The sequence below is a fragment of the Tenrec ecaudatus genome, chromosome 1 (genome assembly GCF_050624435.1).
Source record: "Tenrec ecaudatus isolate mTenEca1 chromosome 1, mTenEca1.hap1, whole genome shotgun sequence".
Classification (NCBI taxonomy): Eukaryota; Metazoa; Chordata; class Mammalia; order Afrosoricida; family Tenrecidae; genus Tenrec; species Tenrec ecaudatus.
In genome coordinates, this window is record NC_134530.1 from 177,816,505 (window position 1) to 177,843,742 (window position 27,238).

The window sequence follows — 27,238 nt, forward strand, 5'->3', positions numbered from 1 at the left end:
GACGGCCACTTGGTCCTCTCTGTGCATTGGCTGCTCTGAGCAGGAATATCGTCCTCAAGGTTTGGTGGGCCAGGATGTGCTCCACTCTCTCTTCCTCCCCCTTCGTTTGCTCCCGTGTGCTCTGATCAGACATGTCCCTCTCCCGGAGCCGCAGCTTCAGTGCTGTCCTCTGAAGTGAATTCTTCCTGGGGGGAGGGGCAGCTGTCCACGGTTACCAAGGGTTTTGTGGATTTATTACAACCAGGGATCACCATCTCAATTCCCACTCATAGCTACAACTGCTCCCTGGTCCCTATGGAGCGTAGTTTTCACGTCCGCACACCTGATAATCCCAGGCGGTGTGCGCCGGCAAACTGCTGGCTTTGATGCTGAGGTTCAGACTCCCCTCGCCCAGGGAGAAAGACGAGGCTGTTTGCTCCCGGAAAGATTCCCAGCCTCAGAAATCCCACGCCGGGATGCCATGAGTCAGAATTGACTTGATGTCATGGATTTGGGGGTGCATCCAGTAACCCCGGGGTATTGGTCATTGCACAGTCTCTGTGCCAGATTTGATCAGAGTTAAGGGAAATTGATTGGTTATTTGCAAAATCGGATGGATGACATGTTTGTTTTCCTAAATTTCCACCTGTTTTGTGGGTGAGATTGCTTTTCACTCAAATGGGTGCTATCTGCAGTAAAAACTTAGAATGGATTTTTGATTGTAAACAAATAGCACAACTTCAGAATTGTAAAGATTGATACTCAGCTCTAAGTGAAAAAGGGACCTCACTTGGATCTTCATTATTTAAAGTGTAGGTGAAATTTGGGGGCCTTGGTAAAGGTAGCATGTAGAACTGCCCGCCCACAGCCTTTGGATGTAGAAAACAGAAGGAAGTTAGGAAAAGGAAATTACAGGTCTGCAGATTTTATAATTATATACAGCCTTTGATTACAACATTTTTATTTCTGGATCAAGTCTGGGTTGACTCAGGTTTTGCCTTCCGTGACAATCTTCCTCCCCAAATCTACAGTCCCCCAAGTCCAAGGATGTTGTGTTCAGAGACATAAAGGCCACCAAAACAAAACCAAATCAAATGACTTCAAATAATTAACAGTTGAGTCAAAATATTGTTGTTCCACACGTGCAGAGCAGAACAGAGCATGCTGTACAGGCAGTTAAGTTTGCATCGACTAGTGTTATGAAAACAGTCTCTTCCTGAAGCTCAGAACAAATGCTACCCTTTAAAATATGCGTGTTTTTTTCTTTTCCCTAAAGCTGAGCCCAAAAGCCTCTAACCATGCGTATCTGTCCCGTCTAATCCCATGGAAAGATAGCGAGGCCGCTCAGTGTGAAGGACGGGGCCACACGAAGCCTGCGGGCTCGGGCTCCTTTTGGTACAGCGTGTCCCACTCGTACTGGGATGCCCCTTCCCCCCACTGTTTTAGTATTGGTTAATGATTGTGCCCCATGCTGCCGGAACCCAGCCGTGGCACATGCTTTTGAAGACGCTGTAAGGGTGGAGGACAAGTGTTCCCTCTGACTGTCCGGCAGAGTAAATGGAAACTACCGCGCAGGGTGAGGGCCCAGGGCTGAGGTGCTTGTCTCGCCGGTCACTGACTGGCAGGGCTCTCAGGCCATCCTGTGGGTTCTGTTGACACAAAGAGACGTATGGAGCCAAGGAGTGTTTCGTGGACGCACAGCCAGGACCGATTAGCCAGAGCTCCCCCAGCCTGTCAGCACATCATCAGCAATGTCCTCTTTGCCCTTTCCCTTGGCTTCTTGGTGCACATATGCAAGGAGCACGCATACCTTTCATTCGTCTCACAGTTCGCTCGTGGCTTTGGGAAAGGCTTATGGGAGAGCGGGGAGAGCCTGCTGCCTCCCCGGCGATTGACTACAGACATAGGCGAAGAAGGGATTTAGGGACCTAGTCTCAGTGGGCTCATGCTCCTCCCATTAACCCACTATCGAAACGGGAGCTTTTGGGTTCTTCCTTCCAAAGCCCTTGCTTGGTGGTGGTGGAGGGGGTTCCTCTGCTTAGCACCCCCGGCACGCACCCCCCTTCCTTACCCCAGTGTTCTCTTCTCCTGCACAGTCTTCCGTGTGCGCCAAAATCGTGCAGCTCCTGGGACAGAATGAGGTCGACTGCCACCAGAAGCAGGTGGTCATCCTGAGCCAGGACAGCTTCTACCGTGTCCTCACTCTAGAGCAGAAGGCCAAAGCCCTGAAGGGCCAGTTCAACTTTGATCACCCAGGTGAGTACAGGGCTGGGTGTTGGTATTTGGGGGTAGCGCGCGCGCGCACACACACACTCACACACACACACACACACACACACACACACTGTTAATGACTTGGCAGGGTCGTTATGAGGCTTATAGGAAAGAAAGAATGCAGAAGCGTGTTGTGCTCTGTTTGATTCATTACCTGAAACCAGGGTGACACTGTATGACCGTATTACTCCTGGTAGGCCAGGGCAGTGTGTAGCGCGCACACACAGCAACTGTCTGTCTGTCTGAAGCTGCCCGTGTCATCGCCCAGCTCACCGGCATGTGCGAGGAACACTCTAGCCAGCAGGAAGGAATCCAGAAGGTGCAGGGTGGTGCTTGGGTGGGTTTGCCCAGACAGCCCTGGAAGAGAGCACCGCTCCCTTAGCTGGTCTGTGGCTTGAGCTTCTTGTATTCCGCAAGTCCCGAGCATGAGGTCCTGGGTGGTGCAAGCATTAATGTGTTGGGTCCATAACCGATAATTGATAATCAATAACGGAAAAGGAGGGTGCATCTGAACTCACTCGTACATTCCATTTTGGGACACGGGGGTTTTCATTCTGCATTGGATGGGCAAGCCTTTCCAGGTGCTATATTGGCCTGGCAAGGACGCTCTGGGCCCACTTGTAGGGAGAATTCACTTTAAAATGAAGGTGCATTTCAGCTTACGCTGCTTTCCTCCAGATGCCTTTGATAATGAACTCATCTTCAAAACGCTCAAAGAAATCACCGAAGGGAAAATGGTCCAGATTCCCGTGTACGACTTCGTCACGCATTCCCGGTGAGTTGTTCTGAGCCCCTGCTCCTCCGAGTGTCACCAAGGGCCTAAGATTCCCCTGTGCTTCCTGCTTTTGAGGGGTGGGCAGCATCAACAGGCCGAGGAGTTAGCCCTGGAACAGTGTGGACATCACCTTTGTTAGCTGAAGGCTGGGCTAATGCGTTTGAACTTGGGTGAGGAGCTGACCGCTTATCTGCTTGACATCCCCGAGCTGTCCCTGGAACAAGATGTCGGGCAGGGTTAGAGGAAGGGCAGGATGGAGACTGCTCTCTCTGCTCCTGGTTTGCTTGGGGAGCCAATGATCGGAGAGTCCACCCCACAGACTCGGTCAAGCCCTCCAGAAAGCCATGGGGCCCGGCTTGCATCCTGCGTATTCGCTTGTGTATTGATCACGGTCAGATCAACTGTCCTTTTGCAGTGAAGGCGTTAATGATTCTGATAATAAGAGGAGGGGCTTGACACCCTATCCCTACCCCCAAGTGAAGGCAACAGGTCTGGGGCGGGGGGTGGGGGGCTCTCACCCTTCCCTTGCCTGGTCCTGCATAGACCCAGGCCCCCTTCAGCGCTGTAGAAAGCTCACCCTCAGTTTTAACTGTCCATCTTTTGGGCTTCCCAGTGAAACTCAGTGGCATTTGGTACCAGGTATGGTTCCCTGAGTTCTCTGGGTTTCTGGTTATTAAGTAGATGTCTGTTTTTAATTGTCTTTACTTTCTGATGTCAGCTTTCTTCTCTGTTTGTCCTTCTTGGTTCCTTTCTCTTTACTTTGGGACGGGAAGTTAAGGTCGTGTAGTTCTGTTAGTGTCACTTGTCTCTATCTCAAGCACATGTCTTTTTCTCACGTGCTCCATTTGGCCAGAGGAAGTTGGTGAGGGACCCAGACCCCCTCATCACACAGTGGAGCGGCTTCCTCGCCCCTTCACCCCTCATCTCTGTCCCCTGCAGCTCTACCTTTAATGTGCCGGGGAGGCAGAGAGCAAGACATCACACCCCACTCCTTCTGAATCAGTCTGCTTTTCTAATCGGGCCTCAACAGATGGTGCACGGAGAGAAGGGTTTGGTGTAGCCCCGTGGTGGTAACAAGGTCACAGAGGGGGCTGGGAGATGGACCCTGGGCTGAACATTGCTCCCCCTGCCTCCAGCCTCAGGCAGAGGAGCTTAGGTGCTGGTGGAGGCTCTGCATGGAGCCCGAGCCAGCAGGATGCAGGTCCATGGAGCCACCACTCATGGGCTCAAAGCCGGCACTGGTGCCCATGGCTTGATTTGCACCGCTTCTGTTCCTGTCTCTTGATCAGACACTTACATCTTCCAGTCCCTTCAGGTGCCTCTCAGGGGAAAAACACCAGGAAAGGGATTCTGGGAAATGCCCTTTCCACCCAAAGAGGGGAGTGGAGATGGCATGTTGACAAGAAACCAGCGGGGGTGGGGACACCAGCGAAGGAACCAATGAAGTTTGATAAGTAAAGCAAGGGCGAGAGGGGCAGGGTAAAGCAGGCGGAAGGGCTAGAGTGTCGAGAACAGGTTTCACAGAGGGAGCTGTGTATGAAGGGGAAGCTGTTGTTGGGGGAAGGGGTTTCAAGGTGTAGGAATGACAGACTCTTCAGCCAAGTCTCTGGCACTTTCGACCCCTGGCCCGGGCCTCTGCCTTGCTCGGGCAAGTGTTGAAAAGAAAAATCTTGAGTTCTGCCAACAAGGGTGGCACGGAGCACCCCCTCCATCAGAAAGTCTGCCCAAAGGTGCTCTGTTCTTTCACCCTGTTGGCTGGTGGGTCTAGCCCTGTCAAGTGCCCAGAGACATTCCAACGCTGCCCTCTCTTTCCAGCCAGGCGTCTAGTTCTGCCACCGCTGGCTGCCCCTGCTTCTCCCTGCCTTAGGTTACCTCTGGTGTTGTAGCTCTTGGGTCTAGGACAGTGGTTCTCAACCTCCCTAGTGCCGTGACCCTGTCATACAGTTCTTCATGCTGTGGTGACCCCCAACCATCAAATCATTTTCGTTGCTACTTCAAAACTATAATTTTATCACTGTTCTGAATCGTGCAACCCTTGTGAAAGGGTCGTTTGACCCCTAGAGGGGTCACGGCCCATAGGTTGGTCCAGGAGGTTCTCAGCATAGGCCCCTCAGGTGGAGAGTACATGCTTCCTCTAGCTTTTCCTTTATTGGCCATCCTCTCTCTGTGCCTTGGGAGGGATGGCCAGACTGACCTGGCTCCATGTCAGGGTGTCAAACATCTCACTTGCATGGTTTCTCCACCACAAGGGTGCCACGCTCCTCTTTTGCACTATTAGCAAACTATGAAATCCTCTTGGTAGGCCACGGGGCTCTTTATTTGCATAATCCCACTCAAACATTCCGCTGGATTTGCAAGGCTGTGGCTAGAAAGGCCACAGTCAAGCAATCCATCCTAGCCCACATGGTAAGAAGGCATTTCAGGAACACACCTGGATGGGCTTGGTGGGGACTTGTAGCTGCTTAGCCGTGATGGGCTAACGTGTTACAGGGTGGGAGAGAGGCAGCGGATGAAGGAGCCTGGGGACCCAGGCAGGTCTCACATCATGAAGGCTCATGGAAGTTCGGGTCAGAGTGCAGCTGTATTTGCAATAGGTAGTCACAAGCGGAGGTCATGCAGGAGCGGAGCGATGACCATGGTGGCAGGAGGAGAGGATCTAGAGACCTTACTTAGAGGCCTTGGGATTTGACCAGGTGAGAGATGGGTAAGGATCCCTGAAGTGAGGCTGGCCAGGAGGGCAGTGGGAAGACGCCAACCAGAGCAGCGTGGAGCTGGAGGAGGGGGAAGTGCAGACCCTTTGCCGCATGAATTATTATGTATTAGCCCCAAGAAAGCCCTGGGGAATTCTCACTTCCGGGATGTTTCACTTTCTTTCCTCTGGCTTCTCCTCTTACACCTTATGTTTTCAAAGCCGGGGGCCCATGAAACTTGCTGAGTACCTACCTTTAGCTCATATTACTCACTCACATTCTCCAGAGGACCTCCTGTGCCAAGTCTCTCTGGTCTGACACCCATCTGTTCCATGCTAGCTGGCCCCGCCCTCCTCCGGGCCTTTGAGGATGAAGCACAAAGATTGCTGGGCTGGGGAAACAGCTGCCTATTCACCCACCACAGAAATGTGTCCCTGGGTTTTCCCGTCTCAGAAACCAAATGAGAGGCTTGGGCTGATTACCTGAAAGTCCCTAGTTAACCCCTCTAGGTTTCTTGTCTAGACTTCCCCAGTCAGATTAAATAAACCAGGTGAAACCAGCTCATTCCTTGTTCAGAAATGTACCTTTCTACCGGAAGTCAGAACCTTCCTATTAAAGCAAGACTTCCCCAGGTGAGTCACATGCAGATACACGCCCGAGCTCTGAGTGTGGTTCCATGCATACTCGGGACCAGTCACCGCTCAGCCGACGATGCTTGTAGATCTGAGTTCCCCCGGAGGCTTCCCCTACCCCCGCACACACTACACACGGGCCTGGGAAAGCATGAACCCCAGCTTCTCGGGGTGCCGAGAACAAAGCAGGTAGGCGGTTAAGTTCTCCTTCCTGGCTTTCCCAGCAGGCACTGCTGTTGGGTTGGGAAACCACCTGCTGCGTCAGTTAGGCGTGCTGGTGTGAAGTCGGTACCTGGGAGGTACCTGGGAGCCGGGCACAGCCAGGGCGCTGCCCCTGTGCTTGTGGAACAGAGCCCCGGGGAACCTGCAGCAGAGCCCTGGCCCAGAGAGAGGTACCCTGCTCACCTTCCACCTGCAACTCTCCCAATGGGCCCCTCATTTTAGAGCAGCGGACACTCTGAAACCAGTGTTTCTGAGCCCCGCCTACACCTTAGGCACACCCATGGTGGAGCTTTCGCACCAGCCGCTGCTGCCCTCGCTCCGCCCCCAGACTAATTCAATCAGAACCTCTGGGGCTCAGAGTCTTAAGTATTTTTTAAAAAGCTCCCAGGCGATCGTGATGTTATGTGCAGCTCAAGTTCCACAGCTGCGGATGGCTCCAGAGAGTTTCCTGCTCTCCCTGGGGAGACCTCCTGTCTTCCACACCCGTCTTCTGCCACCTTGAGAGGGTCCCGGGAGAGCCTGCCTTTGAACTTAGACACGGACCCAGAGGTCAAGCCAAAAGGCAAACCGTGAGGGAAGACGCGTGAGATCTTTTAAAAGGTCATTGCTTATGCCGAGCCCCTCAGGTTGGCACGGGTAAGCCTCCTGCCTTTCCTTTGTTCGAATCCGTGAATGTTGGCTGGTAACCCATGTGGGGCGATCACTGGCTCCCTCCCCGAGGTTTCTGGATACAGGGTACAATGAAAGGTTAAGCACACATGCAGCCCCGTGGTATAGTAGAGTCACCAGGAGTCATGCTTAGGTCACATTTGGGCATGTGGTCAGGAGAGACCAGTCCCCCGAGAAGGGCCTAATGTTTGGTAAAGTGGAGGGGCAGTGACAAAGAGGACAGGCCTTTACGAGGTGGCTTGATACCGTGGCTGCAACGAGGGGCTCGGCAGAGGGCGATGGTGAGGGTGGCGCAGGACCACGTGGGGTTCCGTTCTGTTGTGCACAGGGCCGCTGTGGCACCTGGCAGCCACCTGCTGAGAGCCGCGCCTGTGGCCACGCTCCCTAGTGCGCAATCTACTGTTATTAATGTGCGTACCACATATTGTGTGTGCGGTGTGTAGGTGGTTTGTATGCCATGGTGTCCCCATTCTCAGGTGCAATGTTTCTAGCTCCCTAAGACAAAAGGTTGGCTTTATAAAGATTCTGACAAGAAAGCCCGCGCTAATGAAAACGTCAACTCCCGACGGCGCCCTTGTGGAGTGGGCAGCGAGAACAGGACCAGGGCAGAGCTGGAGCCGCACAGTTGCACCTGTGAGAGGCCCTCCCCGTATCCGTTTAGCACTATTGTTCACCCCTTTGGCTTTAGAAGTTTTAAATTTCATTAAATAATATCTGTGACCCAAACACATGGCCACATTAGCCCCTTGTCAGTGTATAATTCAGGGACATCTCTGTAGATCTGTAGCACCCCAATCGGAAAGTCCCCGCCCTGTCCACAGTAACTGTCCCTTCCTCCGATTCCCCGGCAAACCCCAAACACCAGCCCACTGCCTACGAATTGGCGCAGAGGGTAGAACTGCCCCGGTGAATATTGGGTCTGCAACGTTGCAGGAATAGAAAGCTTCAAACAGTGGACCTTGCCCTTCATGGGCCAACTCGCAACCACTGGGGGAGCCACCAGTAACACCCCCTCCCTGACTTATTCTAGGTATGCTGTTTGAGTAGCCCCATAGGATAGTTGCCCCGTTGCCCCCTACACCTCACCGAGTAATAAAAAAAAAACCCTTTACAGTGCATTAGTTGAGGCTTTACCTATCAGCTGCCCTTTTCAGAGTCAAGAGTTTAAATCAACTTTTCAGCTCCCCGCTAGCTTCCCTGCACCCCACCGCTGCGGCTTTCCCTGGCCTCCCTCTTCCAGGATCGGTTTTCTCTTCTTCTAGGATATTTATTGTTCAATAGTTTTATTGCCATACGATTCTTGGACCACACAATCACTTTCAGTCGTTTCTTCGTTCAGAATGGCTCAGAGGGGGAAGCAAATGATAAAAGATGAGCTAACTACTTGCACCACCTCACTTTCTGACACATGGAGCCTGCGTGCAGGGCTCTTTCCACCCTTGGTCGGTGGTCCCAGGGGGTCCTGGAAGGCTGGGATCCTGCAGGTCGAGGTTGGCCCGTGGCCGTCATCCGTACCCTCGCACTATTTTGAACGTGCGTCATCTGCGGCCCACACCCAGGCCTCGTTCTCTTTATGACCGAGTACATTCTGTTGTTTGTGCGGCTGGGCTGGGAAAGCGCGTGGAAAAGTGGGGTGAAAAAAAGTCATGGAATTTCCCCACCAACCCCATGCTTTGCACATTTTGTTCATCTGTTCACCTGTTGATGGGCACTTGGATAATTTCTACCTTTAACTCCTGTGAAAAATGTTGCTAGGATGATCGATACCAGATACCTGTCATTTGTTTCAGGTCTCGGGGTAGATGGTCACACTCCCTGGCCTGGCTTTTGAAAAGTCACATTAGTAACCAGCTTGGACTTGGCAGCCCCATGGGGTTGGGTGGGTAGATGGGGCCAGGACGAAAGGGGATGTCTGCCCTCTGGTCCTGCTTGTGGGCACAGCTCAGCAGGGCACCTTGGTAAAAGAGGCCTTGTCTTCCGCGGTGGGCGGCACGTCCCCTCCGGGCCTGTGAGGAAGCTGTGCCGGAACCCCCCTCACTCCGCGGCCCGTCACCTTCTGTGTGCTCTGCAGGAAGGAGGAGACGGTGACGGTCTACCCTGCGGATGTCGTGCTCTTCGAGGGCATCCTGGCCTTCTACTCCCAGGAGGTGCGGGACCTGTTCCAGATGAAGCTCTTTGTGGACACGGACGCGGACACTCGGCTCTCCCGCAGAGGTGCGTGCAAACCTCAGGTCACCCTGCTTGCTGGCAGCTCTGGGGTGAGGGGAGCCAGCCACCTCTCAACCCCCAGCCCCACACCCACTCCTCTGAGCCGCGGCAGCGCTGTCCCAGGATGTCCTGCTGCCCAGATGCCTGGTGACATTTGGGAAGGGATTAGTCACGTCACCCTTTTGGATAATGAGAGGCATGTGAGGTCATCGAGATGAAACGAGAGGCTGACATTCTGGTCTTCCGGGAAGAAAGTTTGATGATCATGTTGGGCTCCTTAGCAGAATTTTTCCACAGAGGCTGCAGAATCCAGACAGGAAGTCAATGATGGGACCTTTGGGGGCAAGGGCGCCCTGTGCCTAGGGTGCTGGGCAGCTGCTCTCTCGCCTGCTTCTCTGGGCCTCTCCTATCCAGAATGCTTTCTGGAAGTTCTGACCTGTCCAGCCAGCTTGGTCTTTTCCTGTGCAGGCTTTATTCCACACGGGCCTGTTCGAGACCCCGGCCCGGCGCAAAGGCGATGCAGAGGTGCCTGCAGGTGGGAGCTGCACCCGGCAGGTAGCTGGAGGTTATAGAGAAGAGACCTTATTCGATCAGGAGAGGTGAGGGGCCTTCACAGAGGAAGCTGGGTTGATTCTGAGATTGGGAAGGGGGTTGACCGAGCTCACAGGTGATGAAGATGGCAGTGGGTGCCTGGAGCTTCTAGGACAGCGGTTCTCAACCTGTGGGTTGTGACCCCTCTGGGGGGCGGGGGGGGGGGGGGTTGAACAACCCTTTCACAGGGGTTGTCCAATTCATAACAATAGCAAAGTGACAGTGTTGAAGTAGCAACGAAAATAATTTTGTTTGGGGAGGTCACCACAACATGTGGAAACTGTATTAACGGGTCGCAGCATTAGAAAGGTTGAGACCACTGTTCTGGGGCTTGGTGGGGAGTCGAAGATGTCCAAGTTCTTGGTAGATAGTTGTGCTATTGGGGTTGTAACCCTAAAAGTGACCACTGTGCTCTGCTGTAAGATGAGAGTCGCAGGACATTCAGGTGCAGGCTGCTGTCGGGTGGAGGCTGAAGATGGTGAGCAAAGAGGTGGGGAGAGAGGAGAGGTATTGGCAGAATCGGCAGGGGCGTTGAGTGGGGCCACTGGCAGAAGGGAGGAATGACAAGCTGACCGGGTTGTGAGTCTGCATCCTAAGGGCGAGGGAGGGAGACAGCTTGGATATGCTAGTGCGGGCTGAATCTAATGACTCAGGTCAAGCGACTGGCAGATTCACGTTATGTAAGTCTGTGAGTCTCCTTCCTCCATGAGTTGTTTTCCCATTTCTTTTCTGTCATTCTAAGAACGCTGACTGGAGCCCCTGGACTGTAAACACGTTTAACACAACAACTCACTGCCAGCCAGCTCAGAATTGCCCTAGAGGGTTTCAGGTCTCTGCAGGAGAACACCACATCTTCTTTCTCTGAACAGTGAATGGATTCTAACCCCTGACCTTTAGGTGCACAGTGGAATATTTGGTCACAGCACCTTCCAGGCACCTAGAATGGGAATTCCGAGTCCGATACTCCAGGCCCAAGGAACCCTGGTGGTGCAGCGGGTCGCATACTCACAAGGTCTGCAGTCGGGGGGGGGGGCAGCAATGGGAGGCTGGCTGCTCCCTCGAAAATTTACCGCCTTGGACACCCAGAGGGGCAGGTCTACTCTGACCTTAGAGGGTCGTAGTGAGCCGGTACCAACTGGATGGCAGCTGGGGCATTCTGGTTTCAGTTGGCGAGGTGATAGCACGGTACATTGCCCAAACCCTCCAGCCAACAGACAGCCGGAGTCAGGTGGCAAGGGGTTACCTCTGCCTCATGACCCGCTAATTTTGGGGGGGAAATTGTGTTTTAGCCTATGTTGTTGGCAGTTAGAGGCTATCGAAAACTCTCTCAATTCATAGCGCCCTCCCCTTCCCCTGCCCATCGGTGACAGTAGAACTAACTGCCCCATAGGGTTTTCTGGGCTGTAACTAGTCACAAAGCCAGTTGACTTGCCAGGCCTTTTCTCTCCCAGAACCAGCTGCTGGATGAGTTTGAACCGATCACCTTTGGATTAGCACTTGACTTGCCAGCAGGGGCTCCTCTTTAGCTTGTTAGAGAATAACGATGCTGGAAGATGATCAAGCCAATGATTCGTTTCTCTGGGAGAGTGGTGCGCGTCGGGTGGGTGAAACGCGTGACAGTGTGGTAGCAGTCTGATAGCTTTACTAGGAGCATCACAGATACTTGGGGGCAGAAGTCTGTTTTCATTGAGGGGGGTGCTGTTTTCCAGTCAGTTCTCTGAGCACTTCTGGTCTTGCCATGTCGCCAGACGTTAGTGGTAACTCGGGGTTGCTAAGTACTAGTCCAGCCGGTGGTACCAAAGTCCAAGGGAGGCCGTGCAGGAGCAGAGACAAGATGCTGCCCAGGAAACCAGATTCAACGTTGAGTGTAGTGCAAGAGAGCCCCAAAGTGATGGATAAATGGAATCGAAAGATATCGGTGTTCTCTCTCCCACTACCTTTTTGAGACCTTCTCCTATTTAGAAATAAACCAAACTTTGGGTTATAATTTAAATAGACCGTCACCGTGGAGATTAAACTGAAAATCCTTTCTGGGGGGATGGGGGAGATACCCGAGGTGGTTTGTGGACACCTTGGGGTGGGGGAGATCTCTTTTTAAATAGTTTTATTGATGTATAATCCTCACCATGCTATTCAATCTTGGGAAAAAACCCAACCTCAAAACGCGTTTGCATCGAGTGGCTGCTGACTCATAGCCAGCCTCCCAGGGGATTTGTAGGCTCGGTTCTGCACCCCCTGCCTGGATTGTGGGTGCTGCTTCCTCGTTTCATAGCCGCCTTCACATGCCACCCACTGGAAAGTCGCTTTCCCAGCAGACGCTGGAACGTTCCCAAGTGTTTCTATAAACTCTTTCTCCTTGCCACGGAGGACAGAAAGCACACATAGCAGGTGTCTTGTGGGGGTGGCGGCGGGGGCAGAGGGTGAGGGCATGAGGTGGGCTAGTCAGGAGCAGCTGTTGCACATGAGGACAGGCACACGAAACCCAGTCAAGCTGAGGCTCAGGTGGGAGAGCCCTGCCTTGGAGTAAGCAGCCTGGACCAACTCACCCCTGCCCAGTGTCCTCCCCCCGCCCCCAGTGCACGTGACTTCACCTTCCCACTGTGTGCTCTTTGCCCTGGCCCACGCTTGATACAGAGCCAGGGGAGGAACTGGGGTCTGAGGATTTAGGGCTATCACACCTGGTCGCTCAGCCATCCTTCTGTATGCCTAGTTCTCATAGAGGGGCCCTCTGGGTGTCGTGGTTATGTGTTAGGCTGCAATCCGCCCAGTTGGTGGCTTGAACCAGCAGGACAAAGTCCGGGCTTTCTACGCCTGTGAACAGTCTCAACCCCTAGGGGCCATTCCATCCTGTCCTATAGGGTCATTATGAGTGGGACTCGACTCGACAGCAGTGAGTTAGCAGTGTTTGGAGTTGCCATAACGGGGCCCTGGTGGAGCTGTGGGTTATCCTTTGAACTGCCGTGTGCTCCCGCAGAAACCTCCCGGGGCAGTTCGGCTCTGCCTTAAAGGGTTGTCAGGAATCAGTGTCCCGATGGCAGCAAGCTTGCGTTTGTAAGACTCAGCACTGCAGTGGGCTTCCAGGGACATCCCGGCTGAAAGTTGACTACAGAACAGCGTGCTTCCTTGCCTCGTGTCTCAGTGAGGAGTTCGCTTCTAAATTTGTGTTCTTGACTCTGGCTAACCAGAAAAGGGAGGGCAGGATTTGGGGGCTAAGATGGGAAGTCAAGCAGAGAATGTGGGGAGACCTCTACCCCATCCTCTGGGAGGGCCAGTGCAAACCAAGCAATTGTGCTGCTGTGTGTTTGATGAGGGGGCAGCTGACTTCAGGTCCCTGGAATTTCCAATTTATGCCAAGACCTTGTTCTGACTCAGCCTTGTTTCCTGATGGGGCCTGGGGAGCAGGTGATTCCGTGAAGGGGACAGGCTGCCTGCATTGACCTTGGCTTAAGGAGAAGTACAGTTTGTTTAAGGTGGTAACTAGTGAAGGCTCTAGGGGACAGACATGAGCCATGTTTGGTTTTTTCCTTCCTAATCTTAATTATACATTTATTCTTCTACTTTTTCATGGTGGTTGCTGAGAACATAACACTCCAAGACACACTAACTCAACATTTTTTACGTGTGTACAGTTCATTCACTGCCTCCTAAGGTGTAATCATTGGAGTTTCTGTTGTCCATTTACCTCCTTAGATGCCCAGTTTGAAACCACCAGCTGCTCCTTGTGGGGGAGACACACACACACACACATTTCCTACTCCCATAAACTGTTACACTCTTGACACCCTTACAGGCAGCTCCACCCCTGTGCTATTAAGGCTTGGACTCAGTGGAGGTGAACCATATGACAGTGAGGGGTACCATCTGCCCAGGAAGGAGGCACGGAAGGATAGGGAAGGATGGATGGAAATGGTGAGCACAGGGAGGAAATAGGAAGAATGCTGTTAACGCTATAGGGATCACAATCAATGTTCTGAATCATCTGTGTATGAATTGTTGAATGGAAGGCTAATTTGTGCTATAAACTTCCACCCATATCTCCATGAAAAGTTAACAACTGAAAAAAGGCACCAGGGGTAATGATCAGTGTTGGTAGCTGGGCACCATCCAGTTTTTCTGATCTCATGGCAAAGGAGGAATTAGCTAGACTTTCATATCTTCCTCTCCTGGATTCTCTTTCCTGTGCTGTTCCTGGCAAAGGGGATGAAGAACAGAAGCATGGGTGAAGGGAGACAGCGGTTGATGTAAGATATGAAAACAATGATAATTTTTAAATGACGAAAGACCGGAACCTTTCCCCTTGAAACCCAGAGAAAGACAAGTGCTCCATCTCTCACCGCTACAATTCAACACTGTCCCTGCCAGAGCAGTAAGACAGGAACAAGAAATAAATGGGAAGATGCTTCATGTTTATGGACCAAAAGGTTTAAAATTGTTAAGATATCAATATTAACCAACGTAATCTAGAACCTCAACTCAATTCCAATCAAAATTCAAATTGAAATTGAGAAAGCCTGAAGAGGGAGTGTTAATGCCTCCATTGTTGGGATCAGTTCCCCCCTCCTGGTACTCCTCCCATTTCTGTGCACGAGGGGTTTATCTGACCCGGATTCCATGTGTACCAGTGTACATACTCCGGTCTAGCCAGAACTGAAAGGCAAGACTGGGGTCATGATAGTGGGGGTGGGGGTGGGGGTGAGGTGAGGAAGCCTCAAGGAACCAGAGGAATATTGTGTTTCATTGGTGCGATAGTGTGCCTTGGTTGACTCATCCCTTCCTTGTGACCCTTCTGTGAGGGGATGTTCTATTTATTGTCTACAGTTAGGGCTCTGCTCCAAACCCCCTTGTTCTCAACAATATGGGGGGTTTTCTGGTGCCTGTTATCTGATTCCACCACACCCCATCATAGATATTGCAGACTGGTATGCTTCTTCCACGTGGACTTTGTTGCTGAGCTAGATGGCTGCTTGTTTACCTTGAAGCCTTTAAAACCCCGGACACCTTATCATTTGGTAGCCGGGCACCATCAGCTTTCCTGACCACGTTTGCTTATGCACCCATTTTGTCTTCAGTGATCGTGTCGGGAAGTTGAGCATCACAGAGTGCCAGATTATTACAACAAAGTGTTCTTCCACTGAGACAGGGCTTAAGCAGAGGCCCAAAGTCTGTCCACGTCCTCAGTGTATTGCCATATAAATATATGTACGTAGACTAATGCCTCTTTTTATGGATTATTATTTACATAAGGGCCTACCTATGTTTATACCCCTGCCCATGGCTTTGCTTCCCAGATCTTTCCTCTTTCCTTTTACCTTCCTCCTGCCCAACCATCACACTCTGCCTTCTTCTGCCTCTTAGTAATTCCTCTCAGCTAGATTGCTGTGACTCCAGCACTCCCAGGATCTCTGCGCCTTCATCGTTGTTGAATTTGATTCCTACTTGCTCCCCTGCCTATGGTGTTGTTTGATCACCGCTACCTTTCCCCTCCAACCCCCACCCCCACCCCCACCCAAGTCCCTTAGGAAAGTTCCCTTGCTTTCTCCCCGGTCTTGCTTCCCATGCCTATCTTATATCTGAAGGCAAAACAACAATAACAGACAAAACAAAAAGAAAACAAAAGATGGACTGAAAAGAGAAAAAACAGGGGGACGGGGAACCTAGCGCCCCCCCCCCCAAAAAAAAAACCCACAACAAAACAAAACACACATAATTCCAGGTCTGTCCGCTGACCTTTAAGACTATATCTCCACCGGTGGGGGTGGGGTGGGGTAGGGTGTGTTCCAGTAACTACCCCTCCTAGCCTGAGGTTTATTTTGGGGGTCCTCGGGGTTTTTGTGGCGTTGCTTTGCTCCCATTGCTGATCTGTTATGTTTCCTTCTTGGTTCACTCTTCCGTGGGGTGGTCAGACTGGACTCAATTCCACCGTGTGTCCCCGGTATAGTCCTCTGTCGTGGTATGCTTCAGTGAGGGGACATCGTGTCTCCGGCTGCTGGCCTACAGTCCTTTCGGTGCCCTAACAGCTTGCTATAGGACTGTCATCCTCAGGGCTGGGTGTGCCAATATAGGGTGCCCTTGTCCTCTTGTCTTCTTGGTTTGCTTCTGTATTGGTGTGGCAGGCTACCCCCTTTCCCTAACCTGCAGGTTTCCTGGTTCCCTCTGTAGCACATACTTCTGGGGGTGGGAGGTGTCAGTTTGACTCTGATTGAGGCTGGCCCTGTACCTCTCTGTTCATGCATTGCTCCATCTGGTTTGGCACGCTTGGTCAGATGCTTTTTAAATATGTGAAGAGATGGACCCATGTTTCTTTGTTCTGATCACGTGATGTGATTCTCTGCTATTGGATCACCCTGCCATTGCTGGAACCCCGCTTAGCCCTGGAGTAGAGAGAGCTCTTATGCTGTTGGATGCTCTTATGCTGTTTTGATTGGATGTGTTTTCAGCTCCTGCAGCATTCCACCCTGATTCCTGTTTTCATGTCCAGGGTGGAGACCAGTATGGTTGTATCTCTCTTTGCCTTCTCTCATACCTTCCCGTGTTTGTGCCCTGCCATCCCTGCCCCACTGCACCTCCCTTCCAGATGGCTCTGCAAGCCTCCTTCCTCCAGCCCTGCCTCTCAGCGAAACCTGCCCCTTGGCCTGAGTTTGTGGTTTCTGTGGCTGGTCTGCTCTCAGGACCTGGTCAGATCCTGTTGGCAGTGCACCGAGTGTGGAAACTCACACTGTGTGCCAGCTACTGTGCTAATGCGGTTGATGCGCGTCTCCCTCCAGCCCCACCCTTACTGGCATTTTTAACTCTGATTGGAAACATGCACAGGCCACCCATGTGCCACACAGTGGCCTCGGTTATATTCTTCAAAGCATGCTGCCATTCTCAGCTCGCTGCCCCCATGCTTCATTGTTGTGTTCAGCACAGTGCACAGGGCGGTCTTGTCCCTACTCCACAGTGGGGGACGTTGAGCTTCACGAGCCCAGCACCACAGAGCTTGTCGTTAGTGGGGTCAGGATTCAAGTCCGGGTCAGCCTGACCCTGTGGCTCAGCCCGCTCGCCGTGACTCACCGTCTCTGCTTGTGTTCTGTGTGACGTTATGGATGGAGAGACCAGGTCTGGTGGGATAGAGAAATCTGGAGGCCTGAGCAGAGGGCGATAGGAACGTGGCATGGAAGGTGCGTGGTGAGCGAGTGAGAAAGGCATTCTTGCTTTCCTGAAGCTGCCCCCTTTCCTGGGAAAAGCCTGCCTGGAGAAACCAGGCTTTTACAGGGCTTTTCTGGAAAAGCCGCCAAACCGGTCGGTGTGTTTGTTTTTCCCCACAACTCCGATAACCTTTTGATCTGGCTTCCGCTTTTCATTGGACTTTATCTGGCGGTGTGTGAAGAACAAGAGGCCGCCCTCACCGTGTGCTTGGCCACGGCATCCTCATTACCTGCATGTGCCAGAGCTCTGAGGGCCTGGGGGCCGAGCCACGTGGCAGCCCTCCTGGGCTCCGGGCCCAGGCCGCCGGTCCTGCCGTACTGGGGATAAATTTCCTCCTGCGGGGCAGGCAGTTAGGAGACCTGGCCCTCCAAGGACCGCCCAGACTTTGTGTTCACCAGGGAGGGACTGGGGGGGCAGCATTCATGCCTGACCCTGGAGCCCGGGCTGCTCGTCCAGATTTCTGTCAGCCTGGTGTCAGTCGTGGCCCGGACACCCGCCCTCTTCTCCCCGTCCCTGCACCTGCGAGCGTGGGTCTATGTGCAGCGACGGGGCTCCCCCGCAGGGAAAGGCTCTCACCCCAAGCCGGAGTCAGTTGCTGAGAAGGGGCTGCCCTAGCGCCCTTTGCTGCGGTGCCATTCTGGGTCGGGCAGAGCGCTTCGGCAGACAGTGGGCGCTCTTCGTGTGATTTAAGATGACCTCTAGAGGGAGGGACTGTTTGGATCGAGCGGATGTTCTTCCAAACCCACGGAAGCTTCTGTTCCTTCTCCTGTTTATTCCTTTCAAGGGAGCGCAGGCTCAGAGAGGTCAGAGGCAGAGCCAAGGCACCAGTCCCTTAGGCAAACAGTCTCTCATCCGAGTGTAAAACTGACCGAGAGCAAGAAGGTAGACAATGGTGAACTTGGTTGGCCTGGGCTTCTCCACAGTCCTGCAGCCCCCAGTGCCCGCACAGTGGCATCTCATCTCTCACCAGAGGGCGCTCCGTCTGTAGAGTCTGTCTGTGCTGGGGTGAGCTACAATAGTTACCCTCAACACACATACACACACACACACACACACTAACACACACACACGGAGAGGCTTGCACACCACGCATTAGGTGCCTGGACTGTGGACCGCAGGTGAGTGTAGGGATGGATCGAAGGAGGCCCCTCTGAGGTGAGCAAAGAAGAAAGACTCCTACTGGCCTGCCCGGGACCCCAGGGCCAGAGCACCACTTCCTGTTACGCGGAGCTCACTGGGGCTGTGCTGCTTTGTTAGTCTCCCGTGGGATAAATATGCCGGCAGCCCCTTTTATTTCGGGGGGCATTCTGTTGTCGCTGGCCACTTCTGACTGCATTCAGAGGTAAGCACAGCTTGTGCATACCCCCCACCACCTCCGAGCTGCCGTTGACCTATGCTGGGTCTGACGCCCTCAGGAGTGCCAGTGCAGCTGCGCACGGCCAGCCTGCCTCCTCCGGAAGGTCCGGCATGTGCTGGCCCATCGACCGTTTCCCTGACTCCTGTTTTCCCTTCTCTTCCAGTGCTGAGGGACATCAGCGAACGAGGGAGAGACCTGGAGCAGATCTTGTCTCAGTACATCACGTTTGTCAAGCCTGCCTTTGAGGAATTCTGCCTGCCAGTGAGTTGTGCTCTTGGTTTGTTTTGGTCACAGGTAGAACTTAAAGACTCATGACCCAAGCATGTGTCCCGACACGTGGCAGCCATGGCACCTGGTTTGCTCCTCTGTTCCCTAGACGCTCTGTGGGGCCATCCAAATCCCAGCCCAGGCCTCCCCTTCTTGCTGGGTGGAGTCAGGGTGTGCTGAGGATACTCTCCAGCCCTTCTGCACCTTCCAGAGGTCTGCGGTGGCTGAGAGCTGATGCAGGGAGAGCTCTGCCCCAGGGTGGGCCATTTCTGTGGCTTCTGCCACTATAGGGGCTGCTGCGGCCCAGGGATAACTTCCTCCCGGCTCCCCGTCATCCTTGCTGCAACTGCGAATTCTCCTGTGAGGGGATTTTCAGGGAAGGAAGGATAGAAATGGGGAGATGCTCAGCTTTTAGGGAATCAGCCCCCAGTCTAGGAAACACCCCTGAGTTCTTGGAAAGACAGAAAGGTGAGGAGGGCCATCAGGTGGGCAGCCTAGTTTTGGAAGGAGACATTTCATTCAGGAGAATCCTGAAGCTGTGTCATGTGAGTTTTCTCCAATTTGGCCAAACCAGGGTCTACCTTAGGGTAATGTATAATTACCCTCAGAGAGGGAGAGGTGGAGACTTGTACCTGGCCATGGTCTACCTTAGGGTAAAGTATAATTACCCTCAGAAAAGGAGAGGTGGGGACTTCTACCCAGTCTCAGGTCACCATCTCTTGGGAGCTGGGAGTCTGAAGGCATTGACTCTGAATTTAGAGTGAAGCTTTCTCTGTGTACCCTAAAAATCACTTGGTCTCCTCTCCTAGAAAAATACAGCCCCCCATGACATTTCTTTCATCCTATTTTTAGGTTTTGCTTTAAACCAGCCATGACTTTTGTTTCAGACCAGGGACTGGGGGGCTGTGGGCTTTTCCACCTGAGGGCCCTGTTCTTCCTCCTGGGGAGGACTCTGGAAGGAGAACGAGGTGGGGCCGAGAAGCCAGAAACTCTTGTGTACACATGTGGCCAAGGACCTCCCCTGCCTTTAATAATAAAAGCCAAAGTTACCTTACGGTTGAGCACAAATTATGGTTAAATGCCCGTTCTCTGGTGCTTAGCTTGGTCATAATGAAGCTTGACATTCTGGACCACTGGCCGGGTTTTGTTTCTTCAACTCCTCCCACTGCTCAGTTCAGGAACATCCACTTCCTTTCCCACCTGACCTTGGAGCGTGTCTGGTTGGCGTCCGAGCCGCACAGGGGCCTGGTCGAGTGGGGCGGGTGCTGCAAGAGCGAGGGTGTCCATCCTTTATCATACTCACGGCACGCTGGTACCTGTGATTGGTCCACAAAAGCCCGGCGCCTCAGGTTTGCCTTTCGGTGTTTTCTTTTTCAATAGCTCAGGAGCAAAACCAACTTTAGGATTATCTTTCGGGGGTCGGCCTGGTGCTAGGAATGACTAGGATTAGCAACCCCCCCAAACTGTTGTGGTAAAATATGTGTTACATAAGGGGTGCCCGTCTTGCTGGCACAGTTCAGGGTACGCCCTTTTCCCAGTGTGGGTTTTCCTGGGGAAAAGACCATGTTCTCGCCGAAAGGCTAGTTTCGTGTCATTTAGGTAAAGAAGACTGCATTGTGCATTGGCTTCGAATGCATCCATGAAAGGAAGACCCGGTGCCTTTTCTTGGGGTTTCCTCACCCCGCCGCTGTTCTCACACCCACATTTCTGCTACAGGAAGCAGATCCATTGGGTCCCCCCGAGCTTTCACCTACCCCCACCACGAAGTTGGAAGCAGTCTTACCGGCAAAGCCTTAGGCCATCTCCCTCTGGGGACAGAGTAGGAAGGCTGTCCTGTTCTCTGTCTCTCTCTCTCTGTCTCTCTGTCTCTCTCTCTCTCTCTCTCTCTCTCTCTCTCTCTCTCTCTCTCACACACACACACACACACACACACACACCCCGCCGCATTTCCACAGTGAGGGGTGGGGCGCAGTATATCCCACTCAACTCCTATTCATGTGTTGTAAACCTCTTTTCCTCACAGACAAAGCAGTACGCGGATGTGATTATTCCTAGAGGTGCGGACAATCTCGGTGAGTGGAGTCCCTGAAGCCCATGGCCGAGGGCGGGACGTCTGCCCCGTGTCCCTCACAGTTGGGGCGGGATGTGGGGCCATAGGCGCCCTCAGTGCTTCTCAGGAGGAGACACTCGACAACATGTGCTTGGTGTTGCCGTGCTGTGTGACCTGGGTGCCTGTGAGGCGTGTAATTCGTGCTAACCTGAGAGCCCCACTGGCCATCTCCTCTGTAGAAAAGAACCTTCCCTGACCATCTCCTGCTAGGTGTGAATCCGTAGGTTGAATTCATAATGTGACCAGAGAAAGCTGCCCACCAGGGCTGTGTAGTCTGTAAGGGACCAGACCACTGGGTCTTTGACCAGCTTCACCTAAAGGCCAACCTTACAGTTAGCCACCCAGCTCTAAACTGCTACCCCCCCGCCCCTGGGCTCCATCTTGGAGTAGGACACTGGGGGGCTCCTTAGTGGGGGGTGAGGTGTGGGGGGAGTCTCATAGCTAATCGGTGGTTTCAGACCGTGGCTGCCGGTTAATGTTGAGGTTTTTGCTGATTGCGTTGCCTGTGTTGACGCGTCTGGTAAGGAGCCCACGCGTGGAGGGCTGCTATTTGCTAGGCATCTCTAGCTGTTCCTTGAGGAAGAGGTGCTCCCAAAGGCCAGCAGTTTGAAACCACCAGCCACTCAGAGGGAGAAAGAGAGGCTTTTCTACTCCCGTGGAGTTACAGTCTGGGAAACCCATAGGGGCAGTTCCACCCAGTCCTGTGGAGCCACTCTGAGTCGGCATGGGCGCCGGGGAAGTGAGTTTGGTTTGGCTGGAACGAGCCTTGGTGTAGTGAGTTAAGTTGGGGACCACTAACCGGCACGGGAGTTGGTGTAGTGGACTAAAGCATCGGGCAGCTAACTACAAAGTCGGCAGTTCAAACCCACCCCCCTCCCGGGCAAGATGCAACTGTGTTACTATAAAGGTTGGCCAGCTCTGCTGCCCGCCCTCCAGGGTTGCTGAATCAGACGTGACTGATGCCAGGGTGCTCCTTGATCTTGTTAAGAAGGCTGAGCGACTCATCCAGGGTCAAGCCCTTAGGTGGCAGAATTAATTGTCTGGGGGAGCCCTCCGACCCAAGCCGATGTCCCTGCTCACAGCCCACACGGGTGCCCCGAGTCCCTAACGCTCTGCCGGTCTCTGCCCCCCACAGTGGCCATCAACCTCATCGTGCAGCACATCCAGGACATCCTGAACGGTGGACTTTCCAAACGGCAGACCAACGGCTATCTGAACGGCTACACGCCCTCTCGCAAGAGGCAGGCTTCAGAGTCCAGCAGCCGGCCACATTGACCCCGCCCCTGCGGCACCTGGCCGGCCTCGGGGGGGCCCTGGACTGTACATACCGTTGCCTATGGCGTTGCTGTATTTAAGAAAACATCATGGAGATGAAATGCCTCGGTTGTTTTTTGTTTGTTTGTTTTCTCCCCCCTTTTGTACTTTGGAACGGCAAAATGAAACAGAACTCGATCCCCGAGCTTACCTGACAAGCTGTGCCAACTACTGGGAATGCCTGATTAAGAATCCAACGTGTAACCAGTTATAAATACATATATATATATTATATATAAAAGGATCTATTTTTGTGTACGTGTACAAATAATGTAAAGCTGTTTGCTGTATTTTGCTGGAAGGCCGGGGCTGGAGGGTCACTGAGGTGGAACTGCCAGGCAGGATTGGTGTCCAGGGCCTCCAGGCACGGGACAGCTCCCATGGGCTCGGCAGCCCCGGATGGCCTCCCTGTCAGATGTGTCAGATTACGGAGTGTCAATGAGAAAGAACCCGTCCTTTTTTGAATTGGAATTAGACAAGACCTCAACTCAAAAACCAAACTCAGGGAAGAGGCCGCCCGAGGAAAGCAGGCCTGGTGCATTTTCTCCTTGCCCAGTTGCCCTCTGCTTCCTGGCTGGCTCTGGGACTCCCCTGCCTTCCTTTTCCATTCCTCAGTCTCTAAGAAGCCGGAGCTGCCACTGCATCCTGCCCCGCAGGGACTTAACATCAGGTCCAGGTAGAATAGGGAGGGACGCTCGACTGCTGACAGGAAGGTCAGTGGTTCAAGCCACCAGCCACACACTAGTCTGCTTCTGTACAGATGGAGAGCCTCGAGGCGGCTCTACCCCGTCCTACAGGGTCAGAGCAAGTGGCATTGGGTTTGGTCAGGTGGTTTGCTTGTTGTTTTTGGTCATGCCTAAAGTAACTTTGGTTTCCTGTGCCTGGCAAGAAATATCATATCCAGTTCCCTGGGGTGTTTTCCATCCTGCTGAGTGCATCCGACCCCTTGGAGCCTAGACTTTGGCTATGGTCTGTGGCCAGCCTTCCTCAGCGAGGTCTGCCTGCTTAGAGGGAGACCTGGGGACTTGCAGTAGAGAGGCCCTCGGGCCCTTTTGATGGGGTGGCTCCCCGCAGTGCGCAGCACCTACACTGCTGAGCGATGAGAGCGGGAAGGGGCCAGCAGGAGTCTAAGCCCGAGGTAAAGATGGTGTTTCCGATGGAAGACGTTTGGTGCAGGGAAATCCACCTTCCCAGGTCTTCGTCTGGATGGCAACCTCCGCCAGCACCTCCGATTCCTGATGGACTCTTGGGCCGATGTGTGACCGACACTGAGCCGGGCCCGTGTCAGGGGCCTACTTGTCTGTAAAGAGGAGCCTTCCTGGTGCCCGGGAGGAGGTGTCCTCAGTTACTCCATTGTGGCTGCCACTCCCTAGTGCTTCTCGGGGACCAACACCCCCCCCCCCCATGGATTGTCCCTGGATTCTGTTTGAGCCACACAATCAAGTCTGTTGCCATTACCACCCCATCATTGAGTCTCCCCAGCATCCGCATCATCTCATTGGGGCCCCTTTTCTGGTCTCCCTCTGGCCCTACACCTGACTTGCTGTTTTTTTTGCAAGCTGTCACACCCAGTCCCGGGCAGGAGTGATGGGGAGACTGCTCTAGGGGGCCCGCCTGCTGGCAGCGGCAGCCAATTTGCAGTCAATGGAGGCTCCCAAGGTGCTCACTCACGGGGATGGACATGCTCTCCACTGCTCTCGGTAGTCTTGCCTTGTAGAGTTTTGAGTCGAAGGTAGATGGCAGCCCAGGTCAGGATCCTGAGGACAGGGGTACCCCTGTCTACCCGGGTGAAACCCGCCTCTATCTACAAGAGCCTTGCCCTTTCTGTGGGTGGCAGGCTCCACTGTACTTGAAGCTCCCAGGTGCCAAACCACTTAGTGCCTTGGCTGTCTATCCCACTGCCTTGTAAGATGGATTCTTCTCATCTCCGAGCCTTTACTTACATAGTCACTTCCTCATCCACCTGTGGTGTTGGGACCAAGCCTTCGTCTCTTGAGTAGGCCACTCCCGGGGTGGACACTGCTTTCAGGCTGCCCTGACCCTTGTAGAACAGTCCCCCACACCGTGATGGTTTGGCTTAGGGCTCTGGGCAGTATTTGTGCCGCGTGACAGGCAGTGCTGTGCATGGATGGCTCCCCCAGCTTTGTGACACGCCGTGTGGGAGGGAGTGGGGACCGGGAGGCTCTGCCTCAGCATTTAGTCATGGATTCTGAGCTTTCTGCATGAGAAATCCTAGGCTTCCTGAGTATCTTAACCACCGGATTTCTGATTTCACTGGAAAGTCAGGGAGCATGGTGGTTGGAGAGACCCTTTTTGCCATCAGCTCATCTTCATTGTTCCAGGAGGCCCAGAGGAGCAGGCTGCGGCCCACCCAGCGGTTCTCCCTCCCTGTCCACGCACTGTCCGCAGACCAGTCAGGCCCACACTCCTTCACTGGGTGAAGCCTCTCCCCCGGGCAGCCCGAATCCAGTGTGAGCAGAGGTGGGAGCCTGTGTAAGACGGGCAGGCCTCGGAAGGGGCGCTGATTACAGAGTGGCAGAGGGTGGCAGGAGGCAGCCAAGTCAGCGACATCTCCACTTCACCTTTGTTCAGAACCTAATTACCTCTGCACCCAGCTGCTTGCTTCCTCTTTGGTGTGACCGTGTGAACGTTGGCATCCTGCCTCGCTTGGGCCTGGGACTGAATATTTGTCTCCTTGTCCAGGATGGGTTCCCAGTCTCTCACTAGGCCAGGCTGGCGGCTTGCATGCTACTCTGTGGTCAGGAAGCAGGAGAGGCTCCAGCCCCATCGGTCTGTTACCTTCCGGGATCCTTGGACAGCTTTGTGGTCAGTAATCGTGACCTGTGTTAACGGCCAGGGCCGTGGGAGGGAGGGAGCTTCCTGCCGAGACATCTGTCCCTGTGCTCCAGTGATGGCCAGGGCAAGGAACAGGGTTGGGTTTGGTGTGGAGACCAGTGCAAGTTTGGGACCCCAGGTGTTAAAGCACTTGGTTGCTCACTGCAAGGTTGGCGGTTTGAATCCACCCAGAGAGGCCTTGGAGGAAAGGTATGACTAGTGATGTTGACTTCAGGAAGATCAGCCCTGGGAACCCCCGGAACCCCGATCGTTTATACCTGGAGTCACCAGGAGTCAGAACTGAGTTGACGGCAAACTGGTTCCTTGTTTTATCCCCTGGAGTAGAGGTCCGGGTCATGGAATGACTTCTGGGAAGTTGTGAGTTCTCTGCCAGCCTTATCTTTGACACTTCTCAGGGTGGGGTGGGGAAATAATCCTCGTGTCTGGTAAAGAGGGAGGCCGCGCTTTGAGGCGGGCTGGCGGGGCAGGACCTAGAGCGCAAAGTCTCCGTTTGCCTCTGCGCCTTCCGCAGCTCTCCCTGGTGCTGGTGCCAAGGCCAGCCCCTCTGTTTCTGAGAGGTGGTTGGTGCCTTGCCAACCCTGCCTCAGGAGCAGGGCGAGTTGCTAAATACTTTCTATTAAGATCCCCTCAAGCGGCTTGCTTTACAAACAACACTCCCCACCCCCATTTTTTGGTGTGTGTGGTTCATCTGTTTTAGTTTTTTTTGTTTCCTTTACTGCTCTTGCCTTTGTTGTTAGTCCTTACGAAAGTGACCACCTATTATATGTACTTTCCTGTAAATAAAGACTGAACAGAGAAGATCGACTCTGGCCTGCTTCCCTTCTTTGTGGTGCTTGGTCAGGCGGCTGGCTGAGGGACCAAGCAGCCGGGGAACCGTGTGCTTTGTAGGGTACAAGCGTTTACACAGCCTGCTGTCTGTCTGCCTCCCAATCCTGGGGTGCAGGTAGGTGTACCTGCCACCCCCAATTTAAGCATTCATTAAACCGCATGGTGTGCCAAGAACTGTGGAAGCTAGGTCACACATGACTGGGGATTTCTGGAAGGCTAGCGTTTGTGCTCACTTTTGTTTTGAAGTGCTCTAGAACCGAGGGGCAGAGCATTCCTGGGGAGGACAAATGGGTAATGGGGGCAGCTGAAAACCACAAGGCTGTAGGTTTGAGCCCACCCAGTCTCAAAAAGGCCAATGCTTCTCCTTTGAAAACAAACCAGCCACGGAGAATCCTCTGGAAGGCAACACGTGAATGGGAAACCACTGGGCAGCTGGGATTCGTTGTCTTCGAGGGTGGTCATCATGAACTACAATCACCCGGCGGGAAGTCACGAGTGAGGGGCCTGGTGCCGCCCTGCGGACCTGCAGACATGCTGCTTCACCAGGAGCCACGTTGAAATTCCCTTCCCCGCCTGCCACTTTGTTGTGAGGAGGCATGGGCGGCAGGCCAGCCTGCCAGATGGCCCACCATTTGTGACACCCCTGGGCCAGCCTGCTGCGCCACCACTAGTGTGAGAAACCTGTGCTGGCTCGAGCCAGCCGTAGCAGCCGCTCTCAAGGCTTCCCAAAGGGGTCCCCACAGGGCCTGCTGGGTGTTGGGCAAGCCGGTTCTCCTGTTCTGCCCGCCCTGCTGAGAATTTGTATTTCCAACTCAGATACACTGGATCAGAGACCCTTGACAAAATATAGGTGCCGATTAAGTATTTCTGGGGTCCTCCACAAAAAAACCCACTTGCCGTCAAGTGGATTCTGACTCATCGCAAGCCCTATTGGTCAGAGTGGAACCGCCCCTGTGGGTTTCTGAGATGACATTTTTTTGGGCGTTTTAAATTTTATGAATCATATGTACATATATGTATATATAAATCATTTTATTGGGGCCTCATGCAACTTTTATTACAATCCATACCTCCATCCATTGTGTCAAGCACATTCATACACATGTTGCCATCATTCTCAAAACATTTACTTTCTACTTGAGCCCTTGGTCTCAGCTCCTCATTTCCCCCCTCCACGCTCTCCTCTCCCCCATGAACCCATGATAATTTATAACTTATTTTGTCATATCTTACACCATTCGACGTCTCCCTTCCCCCACTTCCGCTGTCCGTCCTCCA

At 53.3% G+C, this 27,238-nt stretch overlaps 1 protein-coding gene across 1 annotated transcript in view; it reads left to right on the plus strand.

Moving 5' to 3' along the window:
- UCK2 (uridine-cytidine kinase 2) overlaps positions 1-22,517 on the plus strand; it is a 58,394-nt gene extending 35,877 nt beyond the window's left edge. Inside the window, exons 2-7 of the mRNA XM_075564359.1 lie at positions 2,076-2,235; positions 2,932-3,028; positions 9,313-9,455; positions 18,749-18,846; positions 20,876-20,924; positions 22,098-22,517. Coding sequence (XP_075420474.1) covers positions 2,076-2,235; positions 2,932-3,028; positions 9,313-9,455; positions 18,749-18,846; positions 20,876-20,924; positions 22,098-22,237 — 687 coding nt within the window. The 3' untranslated portion in view covers positions 22,238-22,517. The remainder of the gene's footprint in view (positions 1-2,075; positions 2,236-2,931; positions 3,029-9,312; positions 9,456-18,748; positions 18,847-20,875; positions 20,925-22,097) is intronic.
- Positions 22,518-27,238: the final 4,721 nt, after the last annotated feature.